Below are 14,213 nucleotides of genomic sequence, written 5' to 3'. Positions count from 1 at the left end.
GTCAAAAAATATACGACTATTATCAAAGCATCCGATATGTTCCGAACTGTAAGATCGCGATATAGAAGCGTTCCGAATTTTCTACTTTCGTTTTGAGAGTAAATTGAATTTGATCGTCATGGATCCAGACACTCGATCAGAACAACTTAAAGAATGTTTTCGATCGATTAATGAACTTGTGAATAAGTTTTCAGGAATAAGTGAAAATCTGGAAACAACAGTAAAAGAAGTAAGAATAGCCGTAAGTACAGTTTACGACCACGTGAAAGATTTGCTTCAACTAGCAAATAAATCTTCATCCATCGCCTGCGTCACATCAAGGAGTTTGACCGATAAAAAATTCCTCGGTGAGGGTCATTTTGGAATGGTCTTTGAGTGTAAACTGAATGGATCTAGAGTGGCTGTTAAAACACTGAAAGAACAAGCTAAGACTAAGTTCAGGGAGTCAGACTTACTTCGTTACTTGAGTCACGATAACATCGTGGCATATCGCGGGATGGGTTATATGACTGGAAAGGAACTAGGCCAGATTTCACGATCTGAAAACTCCGTGATAGACGAAGATCAACATATGTTTCTTGTAATGGAGTTCATGTCCAAGAACTTGTTCCAGTACATCAGGGATTTGGAAACACATGAAAGACATGGACTAACAGAGAGTCAGACTTGGAGTGTCGGAAAGCAGATATGCAGCGCATTATCCTACCTCCACTCTCTGGATGTGGTTCACAGAGATCTGAAGCCAGACAACATTCTCATAGAAGTGGGGCCTAGCCGAATCTTGGTGAAAGTAGCAGACTTTGGACTTGCATGGTACAGTCAGGGGGAAGCAAATGAAACAGAATATGTCAGACCTTCAGGATCAACAACACGAGGGATGAGTTCGTACTACTTAAACATCCGATGGGGAGCCCCAGAGTTTGCCAGATATGGGGAAAAGGAATATGATATCACAGATTACAAACAAGGAGATATGTATTCATTTGGACTGGTGATGACTTACACACTCACTGGAGTGAAAGCTTTGGCCAACATATCATCATCATGTCTTTCATCAGAATCTGATGAATCAGACGATGACCCTGTGAAGTTACCAAAATCTTTGGAAGGGACTCTACGAGCTGCTATAGAAACATGTGTTCAACATGATCCAGAAGCAAGGAAAAGTGCTAGACATCTATTGGCAGAATATTTCTCAGTGGATAAAAATCCATACCAGATTGACCCCACACAAGTGGAATTTTTCTCGTGTGGATTCATGGAGAAAACAGATATATTTGTGGCAGATTCCTATATAGGGGAAGATGATGCAACACTTGGGTACTTAGAATCACCCAACAGAAAAAGACCAACAGGATATGACCACAACAATCTGATATGTAAGATAGAAACAGAGGGTGCACCGTATCGAGACCCACATATCCAGTGGACAGAAGAGGAGATAGCACAGTACCAGGATTGTCTACAAAAATATCTACAGATGGCCAAGAGCAGAGAGATAGACAACAATCCAACATCAGCACTGAAAGGCTTGGTGTTAGCAAGACCTGGAGAAGATGAAAAACAAACCATTGCTCTCAATTTCAAGGAGTCTGACTATTGCCATCATCGCAGCATGCGAGAAATTTGGATGTCACTTTCTCCTTCAGAAAAGAATCAGGAAGTTCCATGCAAAGGAGATGTCCATCCATACTTCAGCAATTCATTTGGGCTCCATGTTGCTATTCTAACCAATGAGGGTCCAGATAAGCCACAGAAATTTGTATTTCCCCAAAGAGCTAGAAGAAAAGGCATGTCAAGCCCAGGTAACTTTACATGTGGGGCTGTAGAAAGTGTCTCCAAACCTGACTATGTTAATATTGAAGGTGAAACATATGTCAATCTACTCAACACAGCGGCTCGAGGATTAATGGAGGAAATTGGTCTGGAATTGACAGGGAATGATCTGGATGCCATTTGCTTGATGACCATATACCTCAAGTTTGATTTCCATGAGTGGGGTCTGTGTGGTTTTGTTGACCTGAAGGATGAGCGGATAGCAGAGGAGCATCGCCTCAGTGCAGAAAGCATCAAGGGGCGCTTTACCAGTGGACCTAAGGACAAGTTCGAGCATCAGACACTGACTTTTGTGGACTTTGAGTTGGAGCCTATGGTTGAATTTGTGTCAAATAATCATGAGAACTTTGCTAGTTCTGCCAAACTAGTGGTGGTCAAGGTATTGGAGACGTTCTTTGGGAGTGATAAAGTACACCAAAAGTTTAACCAAGATTTATAGGTGGTTCTTAGTGTCACAGTCTGGCTTCTAATTCTTATTCCAAATATTGATGTGATTAAAATGTAATACTCCACAACAAATTGTATACCGGTTGTTTATATACTCAGAAAAAAAGTAATTTTGCTTTAAAATTTCAAGAATTTTCAAAATACTAAGAAGACATACTGAAGATAGTGATTATACCCAGTGGTTTAGGTGTCCAAAATTTCTACATTGTTATCTGTTTGTATTTGTGTAATCAGTCTAGTTTACATGTAATATTTTAGTCTTATGAAGTACTCTTCTCATAAGTTATATGTACCTATTTGCACTCTGAAATATCATACTTCAGTGCCAATATCCAACTTTCAGGTCACTAATGAGATGATGGTGACAATCAACAGTACCTGACTGTGATATATTGTATAGGGAGTTTTCTTCTTGATAAGGACACCAGACTGTAGAGTCAAGTACGTATATAGAATACTACAATGGCTGTTGTCCTTTTGTCAACTTGTACTACAAATCACTATTAGTCATGAACGATCAAGTGGATTTTTACCAAATTTGGTCAGAAGCACTATTTGGTGAAGAGGACTATGTTGTGTTTTTTTCTATAAATGATGGGTCTGACTTCTTGGAATCCTAGGGGCAGGATTCAAAAGAAGATATCCAGCACAAATTATTTTTCATAAAAGATCTGAAACATCCTTTGTTGAAGGGGTCTAAGATTTATATAAACAGTGGGTTTCAGTCCCCTAAGGAAATACAGCAAATACTGTAGACCTCTTACATGTGCAACATTAAGGCACATGTAGTGGAGTAAATTCTTTAAAATCCTTCCTCTTTAGTGGGAATGCATATATTTTGTCCTAGTTTAGACTGAAACATACTTTGGTGAAGGTGACTGAATATTTTTATTTTTTTTTGTTATAAAATGTAGCTATTGGCCTCCTTGGGAATGAGGGGCAAGGCCCAATAATGAAAAAGAACAAATTCTTTAAAATTCTTCCTCTTCTTTAGGAATGTAAGGATTCTGTCTCCCAGTTGGTTTGAAACATCTTAAAGTTGAAAAGAATTGAAAAAGGCCTAATAGGTGAAATAGAGCAAATTCTTTAAAACACTTTTTCTGACTTTTCTTTAGAATTTCTTTTGCTTTATCAAGGCCAGGTGATACAGGCTCTGCAGGCCTCTGACATAGAATACACAACATTAAGACACATGAAATATTTTTTGTAAAGATTACTTACACAATATCTGAACATTCATTTACATAGTACTGTATATTAACATATTTGTTATCTTTGTTGTGCTTTTTTTATGTGCTTTCCTTTGCCTGATTTTCTTTCTTACTCTTAGCATACAAATTTGTTACTTCCTGGTTTGAAATGATAAAGGTGTGAAAATAAAATGGATATTGGTCCCAGTGGGTATTGTGCTATTTATTCAAAAACTCAAATGTCAGTAAATTGATTTATATTGAGAAACCATAAACTATTAGCCCTACCAAGATATATATGAATTTATAGTATTTTCCCAGAATATGACAACATTCTCTTCACGTTCACATTTTTATTTTTATGCTGGCCAGTGTTTATTATCCATGTTGGATGGCAGGAAGGCACATGAATGGTTAAGCACTTGCCTCTCACAAAGATAACTGGTGTTCAGTTCTCTGGTCAGACATTAAGATGTATGAATTTGACTGTGTGTTTCTATGGTTTCTGGACCTTCAAGCACTTCCGTCCGAACCATTAAGGGAGAATGATACTCAATGCTCTGTAGTAATGCAATGCGTTATACAATAGTCATCAGACAAATGAACTCTGAAATTATTGTGTATGTACAATGTTTTCTGTCAATATTTTAACTTTTTTTACATGTTATGTGCACATTTTTATATCATGTTATTAATATCCCTGTAGTCTTTTTCTTGTCACTATTGTTGGCTATTCACTAAAAAAAATTAAGTTGCTTTATGATACTTAACCAGTTTCATAGTAATGCACATGTTGGTATTGATATTTCATAATATGAACTTTTCACAAAAATGAAACATGCAATATACTAGTTCTCAATTGACTTAAAAAATATCAAATTCCTACAAATATGTATACATCTATCTTCATTATTGTTTATATTGCATTTTGAATATATGCACTGAGTAAATTCAATTCTGATTGGGTTTCTGAAGATTTCATTAATTTGTAAAATTAATCAAATTGATGCCAAAGTAGCTATAGCAAAATTTAAATCTTTCAAGCATGTTACTGGCTTAATATCAGCAGTCTGGGTATTTTGGTTATTGGGAGAAGATTGTTAAGAGTTTTTAACACATTTAACCTTATGACTTTGAAAATAATTTAAAGGTCATTCATCCTGGCATGCTACTGGACAAATATGACCCTTGTTGTTTGGTCTCTAGAATTTTAGAAGTTGTTAGTGGTATTTAACTCATTAGACCCCTTAGAAGTCTGTTAGATTCAGGCCTATATCATGACAATGTGCCTCTTGGTTTTGTAAAGGTTATTAAATGCTACATTTGATTCTTGTAATCTTGAAATTAGGTCGTAGTTGTTCAAAGTCTTCATTACATCGTTGGCACTAAGAAGAATTTGTTCTAGGTTTTTATCCATTTGACACTTTGACCTTGAAAGTAAGCCAGTTTGATTGACCTTTGTTCCAGTATGCCACTGGCACAATATCATGACCACAGCACCTTGGTTAATGCAGGTTGTTTGAAGATTTTTTCATACATTTGACCTCTGTAAGCTAGAAGCTAGGTCAAGGAGATTCAATTGAACTAACTTTGTTGTGTTTGATCCCAGCATGTTACCTGCATAATATCCTAACTATGGGTTTCTTTCTCAGTGAGAGGAAGTTGATTGGAGATTTAAAATCTGTGATCCTAGTGACGTCGAAGTTACGATAAACACCATGAATCTCACCAAGGTTAGATTGTTTTCATTCAAAGTTAATTCAAATAATTCATCAGGAAACGACAAATGGAAGTTCAAGGATTCTGATTATATATGTCGACTATGGACCTCCTAGATTCATCAGGAATTATCATACCGTGAAAGCAGGTAATAATTAAAAGTTGGCGATCGGAGGACGCCGTGAACACCACAACATAACTCTCTCTGCTTACCGTCCTTTAGATAAACATGGCTATTGAAAGGACGTTAAACAATATATACCACACCTCACTTCCTAAACTTGTTCCATAACTCGCAAATTAACTATGAAAAATGGATAAATAAAAGATAAAGGGCCGGTTTCCAAAACGTGTGTAGTCTTGGTATATATACCAGATGAAAGATATGGGGAACAGTGCGAGTGGATTTCGAGGAACTGATCTTTGGACCAACCTGTCCAGGCCATGCATGCCGAGTCATCAAGAGAAGAAAAGCTTATTGTAAACGCAGACTGGTTCTGTGAAAGGACGTGCGACACCTCTAGGAGGTCATTAATGATTTCGGACGATTTTGATGGTAACTGAGATTCCAAGGAACCTCTACTATCAAGGACAACCTCTGTAGACGGATCTAAGTCGTTACCAATAAGGTGAATGGAGCAGAGGCGGGATGAGGTGGGACACCACAGTTTGTGTGAATAGATCAGGTGATGTCTTGCACGTTTTGGTAAGACTGATGATTTTGTTCCATTTTTTGGAAAGGTAACAAGACAGAGACAGCATTTTTTGTGTGAAGATGATCCATTCAAAAGATCATGAAGGGTCAGCAACGGCAGGATATGGGACGGGGAGTCGTCTTCTCCTCTATTTCCTGGTTCTGCTCGGGTTCAGGTTCAGGCTGATTTTTGTTCCGAAGATACTTCATGTAGCACTTCTGGCAAATAAATGCTTGTTCCTTTGCTGTCATCAATCCTTGTTGCACCAGCGTATCTAGGAGCCATTTATATTGTGGACTATTTACATTGCGTGCACTTCTGTTCTTATTGCCACTACGTTTCTTGAAGTACACTTGACACTCTTCTCCAACACATTTACCCTCCATCTTGAAACAATAAAGATTGGTTTATGAAGCGTCGATAAAGTAACAAAATAGCAAGCCACCGATGATTGCTGTAAACAGCTAATACTTAGTAGTTTGGTACAATTATGCGAAAATGTGTGATAAATAACGAACACCTAATTACACAAAATAACAAGACAATATGATAAATCACATTCAATACCTCCAAGAAGCGCAGAATTGATTGATTACTTAGAACAAAATAAAGTATTTCATATGGATAATCTATCTATTCGATGTGGCGTGGTCGGCAGGCACAAAGAAAGTGAGACAAGTCAGGGTCCCAGCCCTGACAGAGCCACAACCCTTTGGAGATGGGACAATAAAACAAGGAAATTGAGACAAGAATAGCAAGCGTCGAGTGAATGATTTCGTAAACGTATAGATAAAGACAAGAAGATACGGATAAATGTACAAGGCCACACGATCAGAAAATTCAGAAGAGGACAGCTTGAGATAGAACAGTATTCATGTATCAGGGTGTCCTCAGTGTAAATCTTTATATCGATACTATTTATTTAGTCGTTACACATCATAAAACTGTCATGAAAATATCCGCTCTGATATTCAATATTGTATATAATAAGCTATATAATAGGGTTTCAGACAAGGTTGTTACTCATTTCCCCTTTTCTTTCAATTTACAACCACATTCAGGCGGCGATATGAGAACGTTCCACCACATGGAATTAGCTGATTTTTGGTACACATATGAAACAAGTAAAGCTCTATCCGATTTTCTGATGGAAATTTGCATCCAAAACTAAATAACGAGAGAAAATTGCAAATTTATGGCGTTTTTCTTCATAATTGTGTCTCTGCAAGTGCATTTTCATCCGAGAATATTTTTTTTATGTTTTATGAATAAACACGATGTTTTGGAAATATTTATCAAAAGAAATTTATACTATGTTGCGAATTACAATTTCGAGATAACCTTCTTTTATTTACGAACTTATGTCTTTGATGCTGAAATTGACAACTTTATAAAAATACATTTTCACTGAAATTATGAAATCTGGGTGTCGGAAAGGTGTAAAATTATTTTTCGGAAAAGAAAAAAACAGTAGTTGAGCTAGATAAGAAATTATACGGGGGCAGGCTCCTATGGAGAATTAACATTACTGGAAACAGGCCCTTTGTCTTTAACAACAGGGGCTCGTGAATATGTTATTATGAAACAGGTGACAGCATTGTTTAAAAAAGTACATTATCAAAAACTCTCCAACTTTTCAGTTATTTATGTATAATGCACTTTCTAAAACTGAGATGGCTTGCCCAGATACTTATTTCTGAACAGAATACCGTGTTTATAAAGCACTCTCATGAGATTACGTCATACTGTCAACAATTTCAATCATTTATGTATTATAAACCCAACTATGTACACAGGAAGTTGTGTATGTGTAGTTGTTTTTTTTTTTTTTTTTCAAAGTATGTCGCCTGAGTTATCAACATACGAAATGAGCTATCAAGGAAATTGTTCTGTAAGGAAGTTTGTGTAATACAGTATTATGTGTAGCAATAGAGGGCGTCTCGTATAAAATCAACACTTGTTATATCAAAGAATCCTTTGGTATAAACTGGGATAGGAAATCACCCGAGCGTGTACACTTGAGATGTGTGGAGATAATGCAGAAATATAAACATGTGTTGTCCTCCGTGAGTATCAAAAATCAAGATTAAAAATGATTTTTGCATGCAAGTTGAATACATCATCAAGTCACTTGTGTGTGCAGTCAACGACAACCGGTTTTTAACAAGGCATTTTCTTTATGAGTCATGGATATATGAGGCGATAACGAGTCAAGTTATATACGTCTATTTCAATCATTGACTTTCTGGTTATACGTTTTTACGTTACCTAGTGACGAGTAGATGTTTCGTACCAATAACGCATAAATGTGCCATACAACTTGACGTCAGAATACCGCATGGCAGTGTGTAGGTACTTTTCCACTGAGATTTTTCTGGACATGGAACTATCATATTTGTATTTTTAATGTATTACCGAGAACATTCGCATAAATACAGTGAGGCAAACTCAGCTGGTCTAAAGCTAGCATGGATCTGGTGGAGCAAGAAAACCGTGTACGTGCCAGTTTACACAGACTTCGGGACGTTTTTGATAGCCTGGAAGAGTTATGTCCCTTGAACGATAATTTCTCCATCAGTCTGTCTAATGGCGGGGTTATTTTAGGCGAGTTGCAGTCGCGAATTCATGAATTATTCTTACTGCTAAAACTCATTCCGAAACCAAGAATACCATCTTTAGTTGGTCCTCATCAGCTTTCTGACTGGATACTGAAAGGAGAAGGAAACTTTGGAAAAGTATATGAATGCCGTCTTCAAGGAGCACGCGTTGCAGTGAAAATATTAAAGGACCGCGCCAGTTCATCCTTCTTAGAATGTCATCTGCTCCGAGAGCTTCACCATGACAATATAGTAGCCTTTCGAGGGATGGGGTTGGTGTCGGATCATGACGTTATTCAACTTGTTGATAGTTCGGCAAATATTGATTTAGGTTCTGGACAAAATGTGTCTTCTACATCCGGCCACATTTTGCCACAGTCAAATATCGACAGTGACGTATTCGTGACTAATCCAAAAAGCGTTTCAACATCGGAGCACTCGACGTTCTCCAACAGTGATGTAGCGACTGGCACTGGACTGTATTCAAAAGAATCTTTCTCAATGTCTGATAATAGTCCGTGCAATGTGGGAGACTCGTGGAATTCTGATCCGAGAGGTTATATTGACGAAGCTTCAATACAGAGTCCAAACAAACTAATCCCAAATACACAAACATCTGGTAATGCACCAACTGATGTTCAAAAAGATCCTACAAATTCACATCAAGAAGTCAAGAAACATATAAGTTCAAATTACCACACAGTTGAACAGCTACAAACAGGACATTTTGGGATATACCAGTCCTCAACCTCGTCCGATCGCAAAGAGATAACAGGACAAGTACAAACGTGCTTAACACGCACTGTGTTATGCCCAAAGTCGAAGGAAGTACGTCATCAAGAGTTGACCAGCCACGGAATAGCAGTGTTCGTTGTTATGGAATACGTAGATATGAATCTGATAGGGTATTTGCGCACGAGACCGATCAGCTATGCCAATGCCTGGGATATTTCAAATCAAATTTTCCATGCAATTGCCTATCTACATTCTAACGATGTCACACATAGAGACCTAAAACCCGACAACATCCTTGTCGAGGTTTGGCCTTCAAGACTAAGGGTCAAGGTTGCCGATTTTGGTCTTGCTTGGGGTAGTGGTATAGAAAAGCTAACAGCAAGTCCTTTCTGTAACTATGGCCTACAAGAAGGACCTCGGCGCGGATACGTACATGTGCGATGGGGAGCACCTGAATTCGTGTTCAGGGGCAAAGCTGACATTACATTCAGTCTTCAGGATTACAAACGCGGCGATATTTACTCGTTTGGGTTGGTTACCGGCTACGCAATCTCTGGAGTAAAAGCGATTAATCAACTTTCAACTGGACAACTGATGTCTGTAGTACGGAAAGGTGGGAGAATAGAGAATGATGAAACGAAAGACGGACAGGTCAAGGACGAAAACTATATGTCAGTATCGAAAGATAAAGTAAAGGAGTATAGCTACAGTGCTAATCTCAAGAAGAAACTTGACACTTCCGAACAATTCATTGGGGATTTTGTATCCATACCTGAGGATTTAAGTGGTCCTCTTCTTGATGTCATCGAATCATGTTTGAAGCATTGTCCGTCCCACAGGCCAACAACAGAAGAACTTTATTCTGATTATTTTCTGTTCAAGAGCAACCCTTACGAAAATAACCCTACCATTGCTGAGTATTTTTCTTTCGGATTCCTTAAAAACACACACATTTATGTTGCTGATTCGTTCTGCTCTGAGCCAGGCGGCTTTTATAACACAGGGATTCGCAATGCAGGATATGATCATACACAGTTGATATGTGAAATAGAAACTAGTGATATACCGGAAGCCGGTGCACCTGATTCATGGAACATGGAAAAGAGAGACCTGTACATACGCACCGCTGAAAAATACAGAAAATTAGCAGCTAAGAAGGATATAGACAACAATGTGTTAGCTGCCCTGAAGAAGGTGACATTTTCTCGATCTGGTATTAATGAATGTCAAACAATAAACCTTCACTTCCAGGAGTCTCTTTACTGTCACCACAGAACAATGCGAGACATATGGATGTCCTTCTCCGATAGAGAAAAGGATGAGGCCGTTCCCTGCAAGGGTGTAGTCAGTTCTTTTTACAGCAATTCATTCGGTCTCCATGTCGCTGTTCTGACCAATGAGGGACCTGAGTGTCCTCAGAAATTTGTCTTCACCCAAAGGTCGAGGAAATCGGCAATGTCAAGTCCGGGCTTGTTCACGTGCGGGATAGTGGAAAGCGTGTCATCTCCTGACAAATGTTTACGTAACAGTCAACATTACGTCGATCTGGTGAATACAGCAGCAAGAGGTTTGAAAGAGGAAATTGGAATAGTGCTTACCGGAAGTGATCTGGACGCCATTTCTCTGACAACAGTATATCTAAAGTTTGACTACCACGAGTGGGGCCTGTGTGGCTTTGTTGATCTTCTTGATGAAAGGATAGCTGAACAACACCGCCTCAGTGCAGAAAACATTAAGGCACGCTTCACCAGTGGACCCAAGGACAAGTTCGAGCATCAGAACCTAACTTTTGTGGATTTCCGGCTTGACTCGATGGTCAAGTTTGCGTCACAGAATCACGAGAACTTTGCCAGTTCGGCCAAACTGGTGGTGGTCAATGTACTCGAGGCTTTCTTTGGAACTGATTGTGTAGAAAGGGCCTTTCAACACGTCAGCGAGTGAACACAATTGAAATAGCAGTGTTTCTCTTCTTATTTTGTCCAAAAGAAGTTCTATCTATTCACATTATAGTTCATCAAAATTGAGATAGTGGGGCTGTTAAACCCTCTTTTGTCTTAGTATTAATTACAGGATTTTTGTAATGAAGGCAGAATGATGTTACTGTTATACAGTAATTCCTGTTGAATATTGACTGTACCAAAGCCACGGGGCTAGATGGTATTTCTGCAAAGTAATTAAAAACGACAGCTGATGTTGTGACTGAGTCTATTACTACTTAACTAAACATGTGTATTAATCAAAATTTGTTCCCTGATAATTTCAAACATGCCAAAGTAAATCCAATTTTCAAAAAGGGTGAGAAAAGCTTGGTTAGTAACTATAGACCCATATCTATCTTACCTGTTTTATCAAACATCTTAGAAAAACATGTACACTAGTCTTTATATGATTTTTAAACCAACATAATCTACTCATTGAAAATCAGTCTGGCTTTAGATGTAAACGTTCTTGTCAGACTGCTCTAACAGCCTTGACAAATAGATGGTACAAAGAAATGGACAAAGGCAAGCTTATTGTTGTTATATATATTGATTTTAGAAAAGCCTTTGATATTGTTGATCACAAAATTCTTCTACAAAAAATGAAATTATATGGATGTTCAGACAGTGCCATATTTTTTTTTACATCCTGTTTATCAAAACGCCTACAGATTGTTTCCTTCAAAAATAGTTTAAGTAATCCCTGTGAAATTACAACTGGTGTACCCCATGTTTGCGCACTGACTTTGTAAATGTGAAAAACTGGTGTAAAACAAACAAAATGATTATAAATACAGACAAAGCCAAAGTTATGCTTGTAGGCAGTAAACAGAAAAAAAAACAAAAAAATCAAAGGAATTATGTATTGAATGTACTGATTCTGGTGATCTTACGTTGGAAAATGTTAAACATGAAAAATTCCTAGGTGTGTGTATTGATGATACCCTTACTTGGAACATGTCCAGGATGTCATCAAAAAGGTCAATTTCAAAATATATCAGTTATGCAGAATTAAAAAGTTCTTACCTGTTTCATCAAGAATCACCTATTTTAACTGTTTCATTCTACCTTACCTAGATTATTGTTCAAATATTTGGGGACATTGTTCTCAGACACATATTAAAAAACTAGAGAGATTACAGAAAAGAGTTTTACGTATAATTATGGATGCTGACTACTCTGTATCAGGGGAACTATTCACCGAACTCAAATGGTTACCTTTTAGCAAAAGAGTGAACTACAATGAATGTATACTAATGTTTAAAGTAGCTAACAAACTGTGTCCTAACTACTTGGACTGTAATGTGCTTGTGTTCAGTGTACACAGTAGACAAGCTAGAGTATCTACTGCTGGTAACTATATCATACCTAAACACAAAACTGAAAAGTTTAGAAATTCCTTCCTATATACTGGACCAACTTTGTGGAATCAGCTTCCAGAAAATATCAGACAACGTGGAACCTTACCAACTTTTAAATTTTATTGTAAAAAATTCATCTCCAATTTACTAACCTAGATCCACATTTTTATGCCAGTCTTATTTTAGCCCTAAGATAATATGGTACCTTTATGAATGTTACCAATTAATTGTTTTAATTATCAGTCCTGTATCCCTTACAAAACCTCGCTAATTTAGTCCTTTTATTATATTATTAATCACTCTATAACCGTTTTATATACCTCTTCACTATCATTACATTTGTTTTATTGATGTACATCTTAGTCCTTCATGATTATGCTAGTTTACTTCGATATTTGTGATTTTTATATCATATGTGATGCTGTAATCTTAATGTTGTATATATTGTACATTTTACCGTCGACCACTTGTTAGAAGGGTCTTGTACTCAAAGTGTTATCGACTCTTAAATAAAGTCAATTATTATTATTATATTTATTATTATTATAGTCGTATTAGATTTTTGCAGATAAACTGTCACTATTTCCGAAGGTTCTTATCATTGGTACTAATTTATACATGTTCAAATTCAAGATTAATCCTGATGTTGCTATATATATGTAGTAATTTTGGATGTGGACAACTCAAGTCTAAAAATGACCTCACACTCACAAAAAAATAACATTTCACAAAAAATAATCCAATGTAATGATTTACAGGGTACTAGAAACTAGCCCGCCAGCATAGTTAAATCTTCTTTTAACCAAGTCTTGATAGTCAACTATTCCAGGTAAAATCAGAAACGTATGATAGAGGGATTTGTATTTTTCTACTTTCCCTTGCTGTTTCAGATGCCTGAAAATGCATGTTTGTAAATATTTTGATATTTGATTATTATGGTTGTCTCGAAACATACTAATTATAACGTATAAATTGACATTTTCTATACGATGATTGTAATATGGAAGTTAACCAGTCCAGTTGTCAGTGAAAAATCTCAAATCGCTACAACTAAACAAACAAGAATATTCAATACAAAACTGACACTCAAATAAATCACTCTGCCTTGTCTCAACAAACCAACAGTTGTGAAATGATAAAGAATCTTTCCGATTTTCTTCAATTCATATCGGAAATACTGGTTATCACATACCAGCCTTTAAACAACCGTGGCCAGCTCTTTAACTAAAGTCCAAAGTGCTGCTTTTGATTTTTTTTTTTTTCTTTACGAAAATCCAATTCAGCGAAATGAAGGGAAAAAACCGAAACATCCAAAATGACGCTATCAAAATGAAGGGAAAAAAACCGAAACATCAAAAATGACGCTATCAAAATGAAGGGAAAAAACCGAAACATCAAAAATGACGCTATCAAACGTTTTATTTCAAACTGTGATTGCGGTGATGGTGAGGTACAATTACTGATAAGAGCATATCGAAAACTTACATCTTTATAACAATGGTTTAAACTGACTATTGTCTTTCCGTTCATTGTAGTCCTTATTATTCTGACGTTGTCATGACATTTTAACAGTCGGTCTGGACGAGAAAAACAGTCGAGAAAACAGCAGAATTACAAGCATAGCGTTTGCCGGTGATATTTTCAGAAATGCGAC

The 14,213-nt window shown here is 37.0% G+C and overlaps 1 protein-coding gene across 1 annotated transcript; it reads left to right on the top strand.

Moving 5' to 3' along the window:
* The first annotated feature begins 118 nt into the window (after positions 1-118).
* LOC132552248 (uncharacterized) lies at positions 119-4,363 on the top strand. Its single transcript, XM_060216402.1, has one exon. The coding sequence runs from the start codon at positions 119-121 to the stop codon at positions 2,273-2,275; it is 2,157 nt and encodes a 718-aa protein (XP_060072385.1). The 3' UTR covers positions 2,276-4,363.
* Positions 4,364-14,213: the final 9,850 nt, after the last annotated feature.

Source organism: Ylistrum balloti, unplaced genomic scaffold, assembly GCF_031769215.1.
Source record: "Ylistrum balloti isolate Yb309-2 unplaced genomic scaffold, AGI_CSIRO_Ybal_v1 Utg370242, whole genome shotgun sequence".
Lineage (NCBI taxonomy): Eukaryota > Metazoa > Mollusca > Bivalvia > Pectinida > Pectinidae > Ylistrum > Ylistrum balloti.
This window is presented reverse-complemented; position numbering and strand designations above follow the sequence as displayed.

Excerpts from the sequence above, each read along its gene's own strand:
- LOC132552248 (XM_060216402.1), top strand. The coding sequence starts at position 119 with ATGGATCCAGACACTCGATCAGAACAACTTAAAGAATGTTTTCGATCG.